Genomic DNA, 22,274 nt, shown 5'->3' with positions numbered 1-22,274 from the left:
TGTATCCTTAGGCTACACACAATATGTTACAGTGCAAACTATGTCGGTGATCATGGTACATATTTCTTTCATTCATTTCTGAAGGCAAGAAACAAATTCCATGCTTGAAGGTCATTGAAGCATAATTGACAAGATAATATTTGGTAGTGTTTCCACAAGTTGACAGCTTGGAGCTGAAGATATTTATGCTTGGGTTCAATATTCAGTATACTGTAGAGTATGAAACTGTTAAAATGCTGTACAGATTTGTTTTAATGCATTACTCTTTAACATTCATGACACAGGCATTTTAGCTGTTTCCCACCTACCCGCCCGCAATGTACTGCGGACTGGCGGCAGCTACAGGCAACGCGCAGCACTCCCCACCTGCGTCTGCTGTGTCCAGCGGACACAGCGGAATGAAGATCCCAGTAAACAAGACCCGGTGATTGCTATGTGATCACATGATCACAATGTAAGCAGAGCTGTTATGAATCAATCTGATTTATAACAGCTCTGCTTCTCTTCCTAGTGAGCTGTGATTAACCCACAGCTGTCACATGATACTATCACAGCCCCCTGTACCATGTGACCAGCTCCAGCCAATCACAGATCAATATCTTGAGCTATCAAAAACCTAACTCATTTTAGTTCATGAATGAGTTTGGCCGGGTGTCGGCAAGCTGCGGCTCCTGAGCCGCATGCGGCTCTTTTTCCCCTTTGCTGCGGCTCCGGAGCACACTGCCCACCAGGTGACAGGCAGCCGCAGCTCGCGAGCCACATGCGGCCTCCTTACACGCTCTTCTGTGTGCCGGGCGCCCGCTCCTCTCCCTCCTCTCGGGAGGCCGCCCCAAAAGTCAGGACTCTGCAGCTAGCCCAGCAATGGGCAAACTACGGCCCGGCGGACCTTTTAATCCGGCCCACGGAGCGTGGCAAACATTGGTTGTCAGGATGTAGGCGGGGCAGCCAGGATGTGGGCGGGGCAGCGTGAAGAACTCCTCTCACAGTCTGCCCTGAAGACCGGAACGGCGCGGGAACACGGCGAGAGGAACGCGCGGAGCAAAGGTAAGTGAATTGACACAATATGGGGAATGAATTACTATAGGGGGGATGAATTACTATATGGGGGATGAATTACTATGGGGGATGAATTACTATATGGGTAATGAATTACTATATGGGGGATGAATTACTATGGGGGATGAATTACTATATGGGGGATGAATTACTATATGGGGGATGAATTACTATAGGGGGGATGAATTACTATATGGGGGATGAATTACTATATGGGGGATGAATTACTATGGGGGATGAATTACTATATGGGGGATGAATTACTATGGGGGATGAATTACTATGGGGGATGAATTACTATATGGGGGATGAATTACTATGGGGGATGAATTACTATGGGGGATGAATTACTATAGGGGGGATGAATTACTATAGGGGGGATGAATTACTATATGGGGGATGAATTACTATATGGGGAATGAATTACTATATGGGGGATGAATTACTATATGGGGGATGAATTACTATGGGGGATGAATTACTATATGGGGGATGAATTACTATATGGGGAATGAATTACTATATGGGGGATGAATTACTATATGGGGGATGAATTACTATATGGGGGATGTATTTTCAGTTTTAAAAATGTGGCTCTCAAAATAAATTTCAATCGTGGTTTTGGCGAGATTTGGCTCAGTTGAAAAAAAAGGTTGCCCACCACTGCATTAAGGTAAGAAACAATATATGCAGTGTCGGATTTGTTTTAAATGTTGCAATGGTTTTGCGGCTCCCAGTCTTTTTTTTCCCTTGGAAACGGGTCCAAGTGGCTCTTTATGTCTTAAAGGTTGCAGACCTCTGAGTTAGGTTCATGACAGCCAGCTTTGCATTGCAGGAGAAAAGATCTTTATTTTTCCTGCAAAGCAAAGTGTAAAAAAAAAAATTTCCTGATGACCACCCCCTCCCCCCCCCCACAGTAGTACAATGTCACTATGGTAACATTGTACTATTCTGATAAAAGTATTTTTAAAAAAAGTAAGATAAATAATGTTAAAATAAAATAAAAAATACTGTATTGAGAATTAAAAAAAAAACATTTTTAAGGGTTTTTTTAACTACTTGCCGACCGCTTACTCGCATTTTGCAGCTCTGGGCAAAGTGATGTAATCTTGCGTCGCTTTCTATTTTGGGGTGTGAACACGTCTGTGCCCCCCGCTGCCCCCGTCAGTTCAGGAAGAGAAGAGAGAGAACACCGCACCGAGTAAATGCACTACATTTTACACACACACTTTAGATTAGCACATTTAACCCTATGATCGCCTCTAATAACTCTTTTATCACCCCGTCACCCAGCCAGTGCCATTATTACAGTGTCAATATATAGAATTTTTTACTGATCACTGTATTGCTGCCACAAGCGACATCAGTAAGCGTCAGGGTCAGCTAGCATTGCCCGCACACTATCGCACTCGCGTTATAGGTCGCTGATCATCGTCATTACTAGTATAGTGTTTGTACAGATCAATATATAGATCATGAACAGAACTATACTAGTGCCTCCTTTGTATACTGTCCCCAAAAACACAGTGTTAGCAGGATCAGCCCCGGTTGCTGCCAGCACTAGCGTTTATCCCCTCCGCTGTTTTTCATGGAAGATTTGTACCAGTTGATTGTGGGTCAAAGCAATTTATACGCACAAGAATACATCGCCACTCACCCAAATTTGGCTCTTGCCAGACCATTCGCATGGAAACCTATCATGGTTTCTGAATTTAAATGAATTGTGGTCATATTGGTCCACAGACTCGATTCATCATATGCCTGTGTTCTCTGCTGTTACATATACTGTATGCCCAACATAGACCAGCAATGTACTGGTACGTCACTGGACTTTGAGTGGCTATACCAGGATGATGCTTGCAGCTACAGCCATCATTCTGGTATTGTGTTTTTCAGCTGGCGGTTGACTTTCATGTAAAAGCAATCATGGTGGCCAATTAGCTGCTGAATCGTTTTTACAAGCAGCGGGAAGGGACATCCCCCCCCCCCACTCCTGCAGCCTTCCACAGTTTTCTTGGGCTCTCCTGTCCCACAGGGGAATCCGAGAATGCTGCCGGAAGTTCTGATAGCTGACCACAGAGCTGATCAGAGACCAAAATGGCTCCAATCATCTCTATGGTCTAAGAGACCAGAAGCTACAAGCATTTCATCATTTCCGTTTTGCTGGACTTTAACAGTGCCATTTTTAAATTGGGAAAGCATCTGATCACACCGATCTTGATGTGATCAGATGCTTTAAGGGCAGAGGCGATATCTAGAGTCTAACAGGCCAGAGATTTCTAAGAAAAGAGTACTTGTCACTGCCTATTGCTGTCACAGGGGATATTTACATTCCCTGTGATAACAATAAAAGTGGAAAAAAAGAAGAAAGGGACAGTGTAAAAATAAAAATAAAAATCTAATTAAAAAAAAAAAATCACCCCTGCCCCTCCCCCCTTCCCATGGTGGTCGTGGGGATCCCGTGCCAATATGCAAACAGCGGTTGCACCATCCATGTGAGTTATCACCGCGAACGTCAGATCGAGGGCACTTATAGCACTAGATCTCCTGTGTAAATATAAATTGTTGATAATTGTTTTTAAAGCGTTGCCTATCATTTTTTATATTTTATCAAAAAACTGGGCAATATATTGTGTTTTTGTGCATTAAAATTCTGTTTTTTTCGCAAAAGATTTGTGCTTGAAAAATAGCTTCACAAATACTGTGTAACGTAAAAAACTTCAACAACCACCGTTTTATTCTCTAGGACCTCTGCTTTAAAACAATATATAATATTTGGAGATTCATAGATATTTTTAAGCAAAAAAAACCCCCTGTTTTTTCATGTGAACAAAAAGTGTCAGAAAAGGCTTGGTCTTCAAGAGTGGGTGATGTGTAGCATAAGCTTCTATTGTTGTCCCTGAAATGCCAGGATAGTAGAAGCACCCCCTCCAAATGACCCCTTTTTGTAAAGTAGACACTCCAAGGTATTTGCTAAGAGGACTGCTGAGTATTTTGCAAATCTCATTTGTTGCCACATGTTTTTGGAAAACGAAGAAAGAAAACAAAAATGTATTTTTTCTTTTTCAAAACCCTGTGACAAAAACGATACCTTTAAAATACTCACCATGCCTCTTATCAAATTCCTTTGGGAGTCTACTTTCCAAAAAGGGGTAATTTGGGAGGTATTTGTGCTATCATGGCATTTTAGGGCCTCTGAAACTGTGGTAGGTAGTGAGGAGTGATATGAGGAAATATGCCCTTTGAAAGCCTGGAAGTGGTCATTGGATTTTGGGGGCCTGTATGTAGCTAGGCTGCCAAAAGGTCTCTCACATGTGGTATCCCCATACTCGGGAGAAGTAGAAGAACGTGTTTTGCAATGTTATTCCACATATACCCACGGCATTTAAGTGAAAAAAAAATGTGTCATTTTAAAAAAACTTGTGCCAAAAAATAAAATGTTCCATGGACTCAACATGCCTCTGCAAAATTCTTGGGGTGTCTACTTTCCAAAAAGGGGTCATACTGCCCTGACATTTTAGCACCTCAAGAAATGTGATAGGCAGTCAGAAAGTAAAAGCTACGTAAATTCCAATATATATATACCATAGTTTGTAGATGCTGTAACTTTCACACAAACCACTTAATATACATGTATTGGGATTTTTTTTACCAAAGACGTAGCAGAATACATTTTGGCCTAAATTTGAAATTGTGACTAAATTTCAGTTTTTTGGATATTTTTTATAACCAAAAGTGAAAAATATAATTTTTTTGTCTTGTCATGTCTTTTTTGTTTATAGCGCTAAAAGTAAAAACCTCAGAGGTGATCAAATACCACCAAAAGAAAGCTCTATTTATGTGAAAAAAAGGACATAAGTTTCGTTTGGGTGCAGCAGTGCATGCCCGCGCAATTACCAGCTGAAATAGCACAGTGGCGAACAGCAGAAAATGACCTGTTCATGAAGGGGGGTTATTCTTCCGGAGGGCAAGTGGTTAAAGACTGTTGCAGATAGAGAAACAACTTTGCACAATGCTATCTATCAGCCCCAATAATAACTACTTGTTCGAAACTAAAAATATGCAGCTCTAAATAACCAATCATCACATATCACACAGGTTATATATAAAGTCGCCTTAATCAAAATAATTGAATAAATCTAGTGCATAAAGATTAAATATGTGATTCTACCAATCATATAAATATGCTTCAATGTATTCCACCACCGTGTGTGATCAACAATATAGGCTTTTTATCAAATTTGTTGGACCATAAAATTATAAATGGTCTAAATCGCTTTTGGGCCATACACCTTCCACCGCTCTTTTCATGAGATCTACAGGTCAGCGCACTCCCATTCAATGCAGTCCAGATTTTAAATGACTGCTTGTTACTACTTGTTACTTAAAGCAAAAATCACTTTTTTTTGGAAAATAACAAACATGTCTATACTTACCTACTGTGTGCAGTGCTGTTTCACAGAGCAGCCTGGATCCTGCTCTTCTTTGGTCCCTTGCAAACTCTCCTGGCCCCTCCCTCCTGTTGGGTACCCCCCACAGCAAGCAGTTTGCTATGGGGGCACCCGGTGCGCCGTGTGTCCCTTCACACACGGAGCCGCTGCTCAGCCCCGCCCTCTCTCTCTCCTTATTGGCTCACTGGCAGTGATTGACAGCCAATGGCTCTCGCTTGCTGCTTCAGCCTGTGAGGAGAAGCCTGGGACAGCTAAGGCTGTTGTTCACATCGCTAGATCGCGATGAGGCTCAGGTAAGTATTGAGGGGGCTGGGTGCACTGCACACAGAAGGGGGGCACTGCACACAGAATGCATGAAGGTAAAAAACCTTCAGCCTTTACAACCACTTTAAAAGCTGGCCTTGTTATGTGCCCTTAGATGTTACAAGATGAGAGACAATGTCTATGGGTCACCAGCAGACTTTGGTGTCTGAGACTTGTGGTACAGAATAGGTACTGAAGATATTAAAAACCTTGTCCTTCTACCTAATAAGTTAGCGCCAGGGGGTATTTACATTGCATTGTGCCTACACATCCCTTCTTCATAGTCTGAGTGCAAAAAGTTGCACATGCATCCAGTAAGTGACTGTCATAAATGTCACAGGGCAGCTGGATCGTATCTGTATCTGTTCATTGTATCTTAAAGCCTTCCTAGCTTGGTAGCTGTGCAATAGCATTTTAAAAACACATTATACCTACTCAAAAAAGTATCTAATTTTAATAAAGCAGAACTAAAAATGATATAATTAAATGCAGTTTGTCTTTTGAATGACAGAAACTATGCATGCACTTGCTATTGAACTTTAAACTGTATTTAATTATAGTTTCCTTTTTTTTAATAAGCAGATGCTCGAAAATTATTTCAGGACTAATACAGTGGGTGTATATGATGAACAAATTTTGATGCCCCATGAACATCATATTCGACCAGGTAAGCTCAAAAATTCATAGTTACTTATTCATCAGATTTTCTTGTATATTTAATTGTGAATATCAACTACTTAATGTAGTTAAAGTGGTTACAAACATATCCCCATATGAAGTGTACTTGCCTCAGTCCATAGCAGCTAGTGTGGATCCTGGCTGCTCTCTCATTTCTGTGTAAAAATACCTTACTGACAGTTTTCTCCAAGATCAGTCAATCCAAGGGAGCATTTGCTTCATCACAGTGTATTACCTGAGGCTAGTCACTTCAATAATCTTATGTAAGGGTTTATTATCACTTTACAATTGTTAATTTATGATAATATAATTAATGGAATTTTTAAATATAAACATATAGTACATGGGGCCAGTCAAGTTTGAAAACTACACGTGCAGTCTATGCATCCTGTTTGGTAATGTGGTTTTCTTAATTGTACACAGAAGAGGACACAAAAGACTTGATATTCATGACTACTTGGGTTATGCTGACATCTTCAGGGGAATGAACATTAGCAAAGAAAGAAAGGAATCCACACCCAAGCATAAAATAAGGAACAGCCTGTAATGTCTGCCTGTCAGCACTGGATCCTATGGACAGCAATATTTGGTGTAAAGTGTATACTTTGATCTCACTGGCAGGATGCTATACAGGTCCAGGGCATTGATCCCCGAAGGGAAATTGAGACCCTGAAAGCCCCTTGGGTGCACTCACAATAATGAATGAAGATTGAGCCTGCTGGCGTTGCAGCTATGGACTGTGAGTGCCTCTAATGTAATAGTGTATTGTGTGGCAGTCCCTTCTGTCAGTATTTCCCTGTGTTCTGGGGTAGTTGTGTATCAGAGGCATAGTTCAAGAGGGGAGGTTCAGGGCATGAGACGCTGAATGTGGTTGTTGAAGCCCAAGTCCTGAGAGCTCGGGTGGTTTTTGATTTTGCAATTCCTACATCCATCAAGGTTAGAAAGTGGACCACCAGGAAAGTGTACCATTGTACATTGAAAGTTTTTTCATCTGATGTGAGACTTGTAAGTTTCCTCAAAAGTATGATAGGGGGAGGAGTGCACTCCAGTCCTATTTGGAGATGTCTGTGGCTTTGACTACCATTAAATGACAAATATCAAGCTTGGTTGTTATGTTTGAGAGACTGATCGTGTCTCATTCCTTATTTGGAACCTTTGTACAAAGTGTCACATAGATTGTTCCACCTGTACAGACCCTCATCTCCATGGGACCTTAATTTAGTGCTTGTCTATTTTAAACCTCTCTGAGAGATCCTCTTGTTGCCACTTATGTCACGTGGTGCTTTTGGTAGCTATTACCTCAGCTTCCAGGGTCTGCACTTTCCTGCAGGGAATCCTTCCTGGTTCTTCACCAGGATAAGGTTATGTTGAGGCATCGGTCCTCTTTTCTACCCAAGGTGGTTTCTCTGTTCCACCTGAATCAGGACATTATGCTGCCATCTTTTTGCCCTATTCCTAACCATCCTAAGGGGAATATGCTTCACTCTTGGGATGTTGTTCAAGCTGTTTAAGTCTATCCGAAATCTAGAGCTTAATTTCGACGGTCTGTTTCCTGTTTGTTCTGCTTGAGAGTCCTCGTAAGGGTCAGTCTTCTTCTCAATGCACTTTTTCTAGGTAAATTCATCAGCCCATTTCTCAGGCCTATAGTATCAAGAGCAATTTTCCTCTTTTCCTGTTTAAGGCCTACTGCATCGGGATTGTTAGTGCATTGTTGCATTTCACAAGTTCAAACAGGTTGGTTGCTAATACAGTACATTGTTGCATCTCACAACTTCACGACAGGTTGGTTGCTAATACAGTACAGCTTATTAGTATACATTCAGCCAAGAAGATTCACCTGTAGTACATTCACTGCTTTATAAATGCACCTCTGTATGTATATACATTGAAAGTGCTTTATAACAGCCAGGGTGGATTTGATTTAAATCAAGTTGCATTTATATGGACCTTTTTGGTGAACTCAGGGAACTCAGCAGCCAGTTCCTACTCTGAGTTTTCTGAGATGACTGTGTACCATTCTATCCCATAAGTTCCTACCACTATGATATGTAATCACCAGTTTCTAGGCATTCCTTCATATCATTGTCCTGTGTCAAAATTGGCAAATATTGATAGAAGATTCTATAAATACTATTGGACTGTGCTGAGAAATTTCCAATTAACCAGATCATTTTTCTCCAGTCCCTATTTTCTGCCTTGGTCAATTCCAATTTTGCAATCCCCATTTTTATCTTTTGCCCTGTAATAGGCTCTCTTAAGAATCTTTTCAGGATACCCTCTTGCCGTAGCTATCCTGATGGGGGAAGGTGTTATGTGAAGTAGGTTTATGAAAAATATTTGTCTGTAGCACCTAGTTCTCATCTCTGTAGATTGTTAGGTCCAAAACAATCTAGCTTTTCTTCTTGGATATCACTTGTAAGGGCATCCCTATTTGATTGTTGTTTAGGATTCATGCAAATTCACAGAATTTCTCTGTAGAGCCTTCCCATAAAATGAAGGTTTTATCAGTAAAATGAACCCACAGTGAAATTAGAGATGTATACTCCCTTAACTCATCAGCAAATACTATTTTCTTCCTCCCACCATTCAAAAAACAAATTAGCAAAGGTGGGTACACAGCACATACTGTAGCCTGTGCCATGCCCTTCTGTTGCTTATAAATTGTTTAGTTGAATAGAGAGTAATTGTGTTTTAATACAAAGTCCAGAAGTCTCAGGACAAAGTTCAAATGTTTCTGAATGTGAATGCCCCTTTTTGACAGAAAGTATTTACAGTACAAGCCCTCAATTCCAGATTATGTGCTATGTTTGTGCAGAGGGCCTCGACATCTAAACTTGCTAGGATGTGAACAAAATTCACCACTGCACTCTTATGTTGAACATAAAAGTAGCACTACTATGATAGATAAAGATGCATATAGAGGATGTGTGTCATATGTGGTATGCAAAAACATACTGTGAAAACTTGGGTACAGAGCAAAAGAAACAATTATAAATTTTATAATTTTGTAATTATAAATTACAAAAAAAACTTCCATAAACACAGAAATGCACTCAGCCCTTAAGCCCTGTTGAGGGCTAATGCAGGCCATAGACAGGGAGAAAACCGGCCGTTTTTTTTTTCCTTAGAAAAACGAAAAATCGGTCGTTCAATCAGCCGACGTTACCACCATTGGTAAAAAAAAGTCGGCTGATTTTCGTCCCGTCTACGGCCGGCAAATATAATAGCGGTGTCTCTGCAGAGAGCTCTGCTATTATATTTGACAGAAGAAATAGAATATGAATAAGAAAAAGAAATGAATAAGAAGGGAAAGTTGCAACATTGTATCTTTTTGTATCCATTTTGGATACAGATGTTTCTATTCGGATACAAATAGATACAATGTTGCTATACTTTTAAATGTCAAATGTAATATCGGACTGAAATTCTTTTTATTTCTTCTTCATATTCTATTTCTTCTTTTTCTTCTTCATATTCATATTCCTTTTCTTCTTATTCATATTCTATTTCTTCTTTTCCTTCTTATTCATATTCTATTTCTTCTTTTTCTGCCTCTTATTCATATTCTATTTCTTCTTTTCTTCTTTTCCTTCTTCTTGCTGGTCACTGCTCATGCGCATTTTTAAAATCAGTAAAAAGATCGGCCGATTTGTCCATCATTGCCGCAAAAATCGGCCAAACGACAAAATTGGCCGATTTATTTTCCAACATGACCGACAAAAAAAAAGTGTCAAAATCACGAAAAACGGCCAACCCATTACCCCACTAACGATCCGAAAAGTGGCCGATTTGTTTTTTTCGGCCGAAAAATCGGCCGGTTTTCTCCCCGTCTATGGCCTGCATAAGAACACACTGCTTTTTTGGTGGACAATAGGTGTCAGCCCTGCCTAGAATCTTTTGTATTTCTACAACACAAGACTAATTCTGTAGTCCAAGATAACAAATAGGATGTCTTAACAGAGTCTTTGAGATAAGCATGTAGGAGAGGATCAACTGATCTTAAGCTGCACTTATCAAACATATGTAACAAACTGCTTCTAATATTATATAAATAAGACTGATAGGGAGCAACTAAGAGACGCTTAATGTTCAGGTTTACATACACATTAAAAAAGTATTTGATAGTAAATGTTGTTTGCATACAACTAGCATATTGTAAGTACCTTTTAGGTCCCTTTCACACGGCTCCAGTGCAGTTTTCCCGCAGTGCAGGTGCAGTGCAGTGTACCCACAGCTTTCGTGAGGGTTATACGCACCTTGTCATAGACTTCCATTAGATTAGACAGTTTCGATGGATCTAATTGAAGTCTAAGGCAAAGCACGAGTAACCTGCATGAAAACATGGGTACACTGTGCTAGATCCCTACTACAAGGAAACTGCACTGTACCGTGAAAGGGGGCCGAATTTAGTTTTGCAATTAGGCAATGAGAGTTCAGGAGCACTTAGACATGGGGTTCATTCATTACGGTACCAAGCAGTGCTGAGACTGTTACACTGAACGTTGCATGCGTACATTCTGAAGAAGATTGCGAATCGACAATGCGTTTCTTTTGTTACAGAAGAGACATACTATGCTCAAAATTCATCATTTGTTTTTACATAAGGTAAAACTATTGGTATTTTTTTTTTTTTCAATTTGGACAAGGGAGGGTTATAACCCCTACCAGTTTTTTTGTTTCCATCTGTGTTCCATTGGGGGGATTTCCCTTCACTTCCTGTTCCATAGCCAAAACAGGAAATGAAAGGAAATCCTTGCAAAATAAGGGAATCCCTTGGGGTCCTGCAGGTCATCAGGACTAGTGTCACCATTGGAAGATTTTTCTTTTTTTTACTTTTTTGAGGACAGCACAAAATGTGGGATTTTTTTTTTTTACTTCAACTTTGAATGATAATGGTAAACAAGACAAATAGAGAGGGTGAATCTCCTTAATGGGGGCACAGACAGCAATAAAAATGGACAGGTGTTCTAATACCTCTCCACTCTATCCAATACTAAAAACATTTTGCTGTTACTTAAACTCTCACTTTAAGAATCACTTTTATGTGCCCGTAAGTAGCCAGAAGAGTTGATTTATTACATAAGAAGAGAATTCAGTGACAAGCAAAATGTTTTATTTAATATAATTTTAATTTCTTACACATCATTTTAAAGTAAAATAATGTATTCAAAAAGTGACCAAGATGAGATTTTCAGGAATTCAGACCATTCAATCGCACACAATGTTGATATATTTATAAATGTACGCATCCACTATTTTCACAAGTCAAGGCTTCACAGGTCTGGCATACTCAATAGCTTTTATGATCACTAGGACCATGGATGGTCCTGCTAAACATCTTAACAAGTTATTATACACCATCATGGCTTTGGAGATGCATCAATTAGTGTTTACATTAAAAACTTTGTCAGAGATTGCTATCATTAACATTTTATCTTGTTAGTTAATGTGTTGTGATTGTCTTTATTTTTTCTTCTACAGTGGATGGGCCATACCTTGAAGTATCTGAGCAGCCTAAACAGGTAATGAAGTGCTGATTTATCCATTTTACTCCATTGTTTTCCTAACTATTAATTTTGGATCTGTCACATACCTTGATATTGTGCGGTGATCTTGTGGTGCCTGGGTCATGTATAAAGCTTGGCAATCAACTATTTTTGATATTATTTAAACAGTAAACAAGGTTCAGGATAATGATTTTTGTAAACTGTTCTAGCATTCTACAGATAGTCAAAAATATCAAATCCCACCTTCATACAGACGTACAAATATTTGCTGTATTGCTGCTTATCTTTATGGGATAGTTCGCTCATAAGAGAAATTTTTAGTTCTTGGTGGATTTTACTAGAATGAAGAACGTCCATTCTGTATAAGCTAAAATCTCTTATTTGGTTGGAGATTAAACAGGGCTAACTATCTCCCTGCCTTCATGTAGCCGCACTGAACCAGTTATGCAGGCCATAGACGGCTCAAAAACCGGGCGTTTTTTCGTCATCATCATTGACGTGAAAATCAGTCGTTTTCCACAAATTTTCCAACATGACCGATAATCCAAAAGTGGAAAAAACGCGAAAACCGGCCGACGAATTAACCCACTAACAGTGCGAAAATCGGCTGATTAATCTTTCAGATGAAAAATCTTCGACCCGTCTATGGCCGGCATTACTAGGAGCTCTATGACCTTGATTAGCTAATAATGTAAAGCACGCCTACCTTCAAAGTCAATTTCACTTAACAACGTGAATTTTCACTTATTTTAGTGGCTAGGGTAGAACAAAATAAAAATTAATTTTGCAAAGATTATCCAATCAAGGACATTTAAAAAAAACAGGATTTTTGTGCACACATGGTCAGATGATTGAAGTCAACACAATTTAACCTCCTAAACTAAGCTAATAGAAAAGTAACCTTGCAAAGAGAAATGTCACTTAAACTCTGTGAATTAAATGAATGCAGTCACCCAATCATGTGTAAGCAAAAATCCTGTTTCATTTTAAATACATTTTTACTTTGTTTCATCTAGTTTATTAACCCCTTGCCCACCACACTATAGTAGAACTATTGCTACAGGGCGGCAGGGCTGTGCAAAATCCTGTGTATATATACGTGATCTGCACTTCCGGATAGGGGGCGCGTGTGCGCGCCTCCCTGCCCGCGCCGTTGGCGGCTATGGATGCCAATCACCGGGTCCTAGCCAGAGATTCCCTGAGGGTACCTGGTGATCGCTGAGTAAAACTGACAGGGGAAAGACCTGTGTGTAAACAACACAGGTCTCTCTCCTGCCAGCAAGGACATGCTGCTGTGAACAGCAGAGAAATGCACAGCAGCATGTGTCCCTAGTAAAACATACACAGCACATGATGTAAAACAGCACACAGGTTTGATCGCCCCAGATGTTAACCCCTTGCCCAGTATCATTAGTACAGTGTCAGTGCTTTTTATTAGCACTGATTACTGTATTCGTGTCAGTGGAAGTTAGTCAGTTTCCCCCAGTGTCAGAATGCCCGCCGCAGTCCTGCTATAAGTTGCTGATTGTCGCCATTACTAGTATAAAAACAAAAATTCCAGTAGATATACCGCCATTTGTAGACGCAATAACTTTCATGTAAACCAATTAATTTACATGTATTGGGATTTTTTTTAGCAAAGACATGTATGTAGCAGAATACATTTTGACCTTAATTTATGAAGTAATTTGATTTTTAAAAATTTTTTACTGGATATGTTTTATAGCAAAAAGTAAAATTGTTGGTCCTTTTTTTTTTTATAGCGCAAAAAATAAAAACCGCACAGGCAATCAAATACCACTGAAAGAAAGCTCTATTTGTGGGAAAAAAGGACATAAATTTAATTTATGTACAGCGTTGCATGGCCGCACAATTGCCAGTTAAAGTAACGCAGCGCCATATCGCAAAAAATGGCCTGGTCAGGAAGGGGGGTGGGGGGTAAATCTTCCGAAGGGCAAGTGGCTAAGATAAGTGAAAAATCGCTCTTGTTGTAATGTCTGTCCAACCAGTCTCTAGCTGCTCCAGGCATATAGAAAAACTATACCTTGCCATTAGCAATCAACCACAGCTTGGCAGGATATAGCAATGTATACTGAAGACATACCGTTAATTTCCTGAGATGTTTATTGGCTTATGGAAATTTTGCCCTGTGCTTTTGCTTCTTAGGTGAGAATAAAAAAAAAACATAACTCTGTTGCCATTAAAAGTAACATCTTTAGTAAGATCTCTGGATCAAAGGAGAATGTTTTCCTTGTCACTGTATTTCAGCAGTAAATGTCTCAGAGGATTGCCTGGAGACAGGGGACAGGTAAGAACCCTGTGCACCCATATACTCAGGAAGGTTTACCAATCTGATATGTTTGCACCTGCCAAGATCCCTCAGTGGCCAACCACAGCCCCCTGAGATAAGTGAAATATCACCTTGAAATTGGTTACGTTCTTCTCTTAGTAAATCAACCCCTATCTGTTCATGTATTAGTCGTGCTTGTATGCGTTCATATATTTTCAAATTCATTAATTTTTATGAAAATGTTGCAGAGAGGGTTTCGCTTCCGATATGTGTGTGAAGGACCATCCCACGGAGGCCTGCCCGGAGCTTCCAGTGAAAAAAACAAGAAATCCTATCCACAGATTAAGGTTTGATTTTCATGATTAAAATGGATCACATACTGTTTCTTGTCTTTGTGACTTTAAGCCCTGGTACGTGTGAACTATCTTGTCTCCTAAAAGAGTTGTAATTCTGTTCAGACAGTTTTCTTATCCAGACATGCTTATTAAATACTATACTATGTCTGGACCATTTACCATCCTTCAGTGCAGTCAAACCAACACATCTTGGTGGCCATACTGAAGATACAGTGGAGGAGTGACCTAGTCAGCCAGAGACGAGAATTGTGTTACATGTAGGATTACCAGGTGAAAGTAAATAGAAAAAGGCTTCAAAATTGAGAACAAATACATCCACCACACCAAGCACTAGTAAGTTGCAATAAATTACATTTTTGGTTTTGGGTTTAGATACACTTTAATTAAATCACTAGTATAGCACTTAAAATGTTAGTTCACCTTTACTAGAAACCTGCTTATGCAGATACGGTGTGTGTGTGTGTGTATGGATAACAACATGTGTGTCTGACTAAAGATGAATGATACCCTTGCTATAGCTGTAGGCCATTTATGTAACTTATGAAGCCTGACTGAAATACTCCCAGGACGTTGCTAGGACGTTGCTAAGTGAGGCTAGTCATTACTGCTCACCTCCACAATCACAGGAGTGAGCTCTTTCTCTGAATTAAAGCTCTATCTCTCCACTGATGCAGTAGCTCTGAGCTCAGCATCTGAGTGCTCACTACTATGATAGTGAAGGTGAACAGTAATGACTAGGCCTCACCTAACAGTGCCCTGGATGTATGGCAGTCAGGCTTAAGGAGGTATGTAAATAGCCTACACCTATAGCAAGGGCATTATTCAACTTTAGTCAGAGCTGCACAGTTTGTTTTTATCTACAGACACCCCTTATCTGCATAGGTAGCTTTTTGTACAGGTGAACTATCCCTTTAAGTAAAGTCATTAGTATTCAATTTTTATCAGACTTGTCTTTTTGGATGGTAAAGTGTAAGGGCCCATTCACACAACATGCAATGCAGTGCTTTCTTTTCTGCATCAAAAAAGATTGGAAAGTAGGGTTCCAATGTCACACTTCACACCATTGCAGTGAATTCTAGTCCTTTTCAGTTCCAGAAAAAAAAGGACAACATGCTGCTTTTTTCCTGCACAGAACTGTACTGGAATGCAGTAAAACACATAAAAAATACATCAAAAAAGGCACTAGACCCCAGTAGAGTGAAAAAAAAAAACAACAGGAAAAGGAAGCAAACGAAAAGCATTGCCTTGATGGAAATGAAGATTTTGCAATTGAAATGACCCCCAAAAAAGGAGGAAAAAAGCATCTGGAACTCATCCGGAAATGCATACAAAAAATAAAAATGCACTGGAATGCATCAAAAAAGCGTTAAAAAAGCTCATGCAGAAATGCATCTGGAATGGATCTGGAGGCCATATTTATGGTGTCAACTGGCCCTAACACTCTTGCAGCTGCTAGGAATCTTTACTGTCACAAATCACATTGACTTGTCTGCCAGAAATCTTTTAGTCATTCTTGTGCAAAGCAAATTGAAAGATTCTGCACAACAGAGAATAAACTGTGACAGTAGTCTCAGTCTATGTTTTTCCGGTAAACCTAAAATACATAGGTTAAATTATGTAGCAGAGTTAAAAAAAAAAGAATCTCTGTATGTACTTGTATAGAAGTTTCATTATCTACTCACCAATACCCTTGCGTACTTATCAAAGTGAGGAAATCCTTCCTGTTAACTTTCATGTAGCTCAGCTTGTACATGCTAAAATTGTCTGTAAACAGCAGTGGTAATGGGGCTGTTGAAAATAGAAGAAAGCAGCATAAAAGGAGTTTAAAAACACTATTCTCAGTTTCTTAGTGATGAAATGGGAGAGAGATTAAAAAGCTAGAATGAAAACAGATTTTATCCCTGACTGAATGACATTTTGTTTATTAGAACACAGATAATGCAAGATAAACAGTGCCATTTTGCCTGCTGATCTCTTAAAGCCTCTTTACATACACTTTCTTTTTACATACTGTACGTGCACTCTAGTTATAGCTGCATGTCATTTCGCAGGAAGGGTGTCCTAATGATGACAACAGTGGACCACGCCTGCATAATATGTTGAAACAGTTATGTGTAGTCTCCATAGGAAGCCTATGTGACAAGTGACAATGCAAGAGCACAGTTGAGAAACAAGGACAGAGTTGTCACCGCATAACAGCAAGGGCGTTATTTCCAAACACTGGAGAGTGCAAAATCTGGTGCAGCTCTGCATAGAAAGCAATCAGCTTCCAGGTTTTAATGTCAAAGATTAATTGAACAAGCTGAAGTTAGAAGCTGATTGGTTAGATTGGCAGTTTTAAGCTTAGTTAGATTGATTCTGGAATTCCACTTTAACAAGGAACTTCATGGCAAGATTGGCAGGTATTATTTTGATGAAGATGTATTACACACTACATATCACAGAAACCTCTGTGCCTGGCGTTTCACTTTATTTGATGCAAGTCACATTAGCCTTATAGGATTATGCCATAAAATGGTGATACTATTAACCACTTCCAGTCCGGACACTTTTACCCCCTTCCTGACCAGGGCAATTTTCAGCTTTCAGCGCTATCACACTTTGAATGACAATTGCGCGGTCATGCAACACTGTACCAAAATGAATTTTTTACCATTTTTTTTAAACAGATAAAGCTTTATTTTGGTGGTATTTATTCACCGCTGGGATTTTTATTTTTTTTGCTATGTAAATGAAATGTCCAAAAATTTTGAAAAAAAGTGTTTTTTTTATACAATTTTGCAAATAAATAATATTTCATTATAAATCTTTGCCAAAATTTATTCCGTTATCTTTTTAGTAAAAAAAAAAAAATCCAAATTAGTTTATAACCAAAAATTATAATTTTTAAACATTTTTTTTTACATTTTTATTTTATTTTTTTATATTATTATTTTTTATTTATTTTATTTTTTTTTTACATACTGTCACCCTAGCAGTACAGTGTCACCATGGTCATACCATGGTGACACTGTACTACTTGTGGGGGGTGATGAAGATTTTTTTTTTTTTTCTTACACATTGCTTTTACACCCATATATAGGATGTAAAAGCAATCATTTCTCTTTCTCTCTGTGTGCATTCTTGCACTCATTGAGAAGTACTGAGTGAGTTGTGATTGGTCAGAGCTTGTCACATGGTACAAGCCTGTTGTGAATAGACTTGTACCATGTGATCTCTGTGATCATTCACAGATTTCACACGTAGTAAGCAATGATGTCACAAGTGACATCTTGCTTACTACTTTGCATGTGATCACTGATTGGCCAATCAGTGATCACATGATCGGGACCTCGTACAGAGGTCCCGTCCAACGATCGGTGTTTCACTGTGTCCGGAGGACACAGTGGGCACCGGATCGTGGTGCTGCGTGCTCCCAGGGAGCGCGCACAAGCAGGGTGCGGGGAGGCTGTTTATAAACGGCCACCCGACCCTGCACTGCCACCATCCGGCCGTTTATATGCAACGGCCAGTCGGGAAGTGGTTAAAAAGAAAATAAAAGCAAATTATTTTTATATTTACAGGTATAGATAGCTACTGTAGTATAGTATTATTTCTGCTTGTTATATGGTCATATCTTAACTGTTTTGAGAAAGGGGAAGTCTTAAGTTCTGTAAATGGTGTGCTAATAGAAGGAACTTAGGAATCAAATAAGTAATCTATTTATACTTTGGAGTTATGGTCTGTTACAGAAAAGTTGCAGCATTTTGTAATGTTTTGGTGAAAGCATTGAAGGGGGCTGGATGGCTGCCATCAGTCAGTAGTTTTACTTAGTTTAACAATTGTCAGATGTTTGCTGTTAGCACAGATAGAAATTACCCAGAAATCATTCTCATACCTAACAAGTGTCTGGGGAACTTTCCGCTGAATTATTGCTGTGCTCAGTAGCTCTGGAGCATGATATCTAAAAGCACTGAGAATACACACGTTTTTTCCCCTGTGTAAGTGGTGGTCAGTGTAGGCTGTAGTTTCTGCAGCAGCACACAAAACAGTTTAACTCCAGGCACAAAAACTTTTTTTTCTTTTCATCGCCAGCATTTGTCTGATACCTATGGAAAAATGTGATGCAGACTCGTGGGCACCCTGTACCATCTAGTCAGAATATTGTAACTAGTCCAATTACCTTTAGTGGTAATAGGGAACTTCTGGGCAAAATGGAAGATTTTCTACTTGCATGGCAAGATCAGATTCTCACCTAGAGAGAAAGGAAGGGGTACAGTCCACCGCTGGTTGAATCAGAGCCACGTAAATGGTACAAAGGTTATGGTGAATTGGTTTCCATTGGCAGATACTCTGCAGCTCCGTGAATTGACAAGTCCTTTAGCTGGAGTCCTGTTTTACTGTCATATTTTTGGAATATGCTATAAGAAGAAATATAGGTGATTTTCATGGATGTGCGGCCATCAGATGTTTGTTTGTATAAAGGAAATGTCGGAGTTGGAGACCACTCCAGAAACCCAGAGGGGGTCCGAGGCAGTGGCCAGGATAGTGGAGGAAAGCTCACTGTCAGGCCCCAGGAACAAAAGCTTTTATTGAAATACTCTTCTTGATAGCCAAAGTATACAAATCCACTTTGTGTGCACCAGATGCCTTTGCAAAATCAAGTATTACCTGGTGAAGGTAGCATCATCACTGTGCTGTACATAACCTGCACAGAAAGCAAAGCTGTGGGAGGAACCCAACCAAACCAACCACTACAGGTTGCCTGCAGAAAACTACAGGAGGGGGTGGATACAGGTCACCCTGCATTAAGAGACAGAACAGCAGTGACTGGCCTTGAAGTGGTTGTAAAGGTTCAAGGTTTTTTTACCTTTGTGCATTCTATGCATGAAGGTAAAAAACCTTCTGTAGGTAACAGCCTCCCTAATACTTACCTGAGCCCCATCGGGATCCAGCAATGTGCATGAGAGCCTCAGCTCTCTGGGGACTCTCCCTCCTCATTAGCTGAACCAGCAGAAGGAGCCATTTGCTCCTGCTGCTGTCAATTACAGCCAGTCAAGTGAGGAGAGAGAGGATGTGGGGCCGAGCCACGGCTCTGTGTGTGAAGGACACAAAGAGCAGCGGCTCAGGAGTGAGCCTGCTTGGGTGCCCATATAGCAGGCTGCATGCTATGGGGGCACTAGGCAGGAGGGAGGGGCCAAGAGCACAGATGGGGGACCCGAGAAGAGGAGGATCAAGGCTGGTCTGTACAAAACCACTGCACAGAGCAGGTAAGTATAACACGTTCCTTTTTTTTTAAAAAAAGATTGTCTTTAATATCACTTTAATAAAGGAAGCTCCTGCACAAAGGAAAACTTTCATTCAGGATTACTGTACAGGGCTGAAAGAAAAACACAAAGCACACCAAGATTCATGTTAAAATATACGGTACATGCCCCTTATGTTTGGGGGGGGGGGCCTGAGGAAGTTACACTACTGGTGTCATCACAAAAGGAGATGGAACTGTGAGAGCATTTTGATTCCAGAATTTGCACATGCAGCATAATGCATATCTGATATGCTGATGTGATATTTGTATATGTGAGTTTAACCTTTTTTATTTCTTAATGAAGCTTCTTTACGGTACTTAACCACCTCCCACCCGCCATATAAGGAAGTGGCGGGCGGGTGGCGGTTCTCTCCTTCTGGGAGGACGTCATATGATGTCCCCCCACTCTAATTGCGTATGCTTGCCCCCGTGGGCGCACAGTGTGGCGATCGGTGGTGCACTGTGTCCCTGGGACACATCAGATCACCGATCAGAGTAAAGAGCCGATGACGTAGGCTCTGTCATGTGATCAGCTGTCTCCAATCACAGCCAATCACATGTAAATAGGAAATGCTGGTTATCGGCAGTCTTCTCCTCACGCTGACAGCGCTTGAGGAGAGGAGAGAGCCAATAATCGGCATTCCTCAAAGGGGGCATCTACACTGATCATCAGGGCACTGATCATCAGTGCCCTGATGATCAGTGTAGCCCCATCAATGCCACCTGTAATTGCCCATCAATGCCACATACCAGTGCACATTAGTGCCTATCAGAGCTGCCTTTCAGTGCTGCCTATCAGTGCCAGTCAGTGCTTGCTATCAGTACCACCTATCAGTGCCACCTATCAGTGCCCATATCTGCAGCCTCATTAGCACACATCAGTGAAGGAGAAAAAGTACTTATTTACACAATTTTATCATAGAAACTAAGAAAAACCTTTTTTGTTTTCAAAATTTTCAGTCTTTTTTAGTTTGTTTATCAAAAAATAAAATACCCAGTGGTGATTAAATACCACCAAAAGAAAGCTCTTTCTGTATTATAAAAATTGAATTTGCGTGCAGTGTTGTATGACCACGCAATTGTCATTCAAAGTACAACAGCACTGAAAGCTGAAAATTGGCCTGGGCAGGAAGTGGGTAAAAGTGCCCAGTAGGCAAGTGGTTAAATGTTATGTATGGATGGGATCTGAATTTTGAGGGAAGCATCTGTGATATGTGTACTGTGGATTGAATTATTAAGCAGTGTTAGACCTTCCATATTTTGGGGGTAAATTATAATGGTGAGCTTCATTTTTATGGGGATTGACATCATCTGATTAGTCACACAATGGTGGAAGGAATATTTCTTTATTCATTGGACTTGTGTTCGAATGGACTATTTACATTGGACACTGCTTGATGCATTGGCACTGTTTATATGGGCGATCCTTCAGTTAAGATGACTTGATGTGATATTATTAGGTGAAAGGAAACTGCCTATTGTTCTCTAAAACATATATATATATTTTTCATGCAGAGAAGCCAATACAGGGGACTGTTATGTTGGATAGGACCACAGTACAATACACCGTCAGAGCCAGGACAAGGGAGGAGGAGGAGCAGTACACAGGCACAATGTGTTCAAGTGTGGGAGAGGGGTGCCACGTGCTAAGCTGAGCCTCCTTGATCCTCATCTCCTGCCCAGTGCCTGGATCCTGATGCCCCCGCAGGATGATCTCACTGCCAATGCTGGCCGAGTGAGAGATGCAAAACCGCAAATGAGTGGGCACTGAGTGCACTGTGAGGGGAACAAAACAGGTGGTCACAGAAGGTACTATAACTAGGCTGGTTGCTGAGAGGTTCTTGTACATAGGTAAGCATGTGGACGTCAGTGAAGCTTTGAAGGTGGATGGGGGTGCAAAAATGAGGGCAGTGGAGGGTAGGGTGTGCAGAGGTAAGGACTGTGTGGAGGAGGGTGCAGAGGTGAGCTGTGCAAGAGGAGGAATGTGCCAAGGTGAGTTGTGGATGAGAGGTGTAGAGGTGAGCTATAATTGGGGATTCAGAGGTGAGCTGTGAATGGTGGGGTGTGGAGGTGAGCTTTGGACAAGGGTGCAGAGGTGAGTTTTAGATTGTGGGCTGCAGAGGTGAGTCATGGATGGAAGATGCAGAGGTGACCTTTGGATGGTGGGGTGTAGAGGTAAGCTTTGGACAGTGGTTCAGAAGAAAGCTTTAGAAAGAGTGAGCTTCAACTATGCATTTCTGGTTCCACATGAAACCCAGTTGTCAGAACCAAAGCTGTGCAGTGATGCTGAGACAATTGTGCTGGTATGGGAATCCCAGCTGCAGAAGGCAGTCAGGCATGCACTGA

At 40.5% G+C, this 22,274-nt stretch overlaps 1 protein-coding gene across 3 annotated transcripts in view; it reads left to right on the top strand.

The window, feature by feature from the left end:
- NFKB1 (nuclear factor kappa B subunit 1) overlaps positions 1 to 22,274 on the top strand; it is a 161,907-nt gene that overhangs the window by 32,950 nt on the left and 106,683 nt on the right. For 2 of the 3 annotated variants that reach the window (XM_089680540.1, XM_089680539.1), the window contains 3 exons: positions 6,393 to 6,477; positions 11,970 to 12,010; positions 14,534 to 14,632. In XM_089680540.1, coding sequence (XP_089536666.1) covers positions 6,393 to 6,477; positions 11,970 to 12,010; positions 14,534 to 14,632 — 225 coding nt within the window. Of the gene's footprint in view, positions 1 to 6,389; positions 6,478 to 11,969; positions 12,011 to 14,533; positions 14,633 to 22,274 lie in introns of all 3 variants that reach the window. The other variant, XM_089680538.1, reaches the window with a different exon arrangement.

This window comes from Staurois parvus, unplaced genomic scaffold (assembly GCF_062004578.1).
Source record: "Staurois parvus isolate SC_StPar_1 unplaced genomic scaffold, SC_StPar_1.0 ptg000244l, whole genome shotgun sequence".
In the NCBI taxonomy this organism is placed as follows: Eukaryota; Metazoa; Chordata; class Amphibia; order Anura; family Ranidae; genus Staurois; species Staurois parvus.
This window is presented reverse-complemented; position numbering and strand designations above follow the sequence as displayed.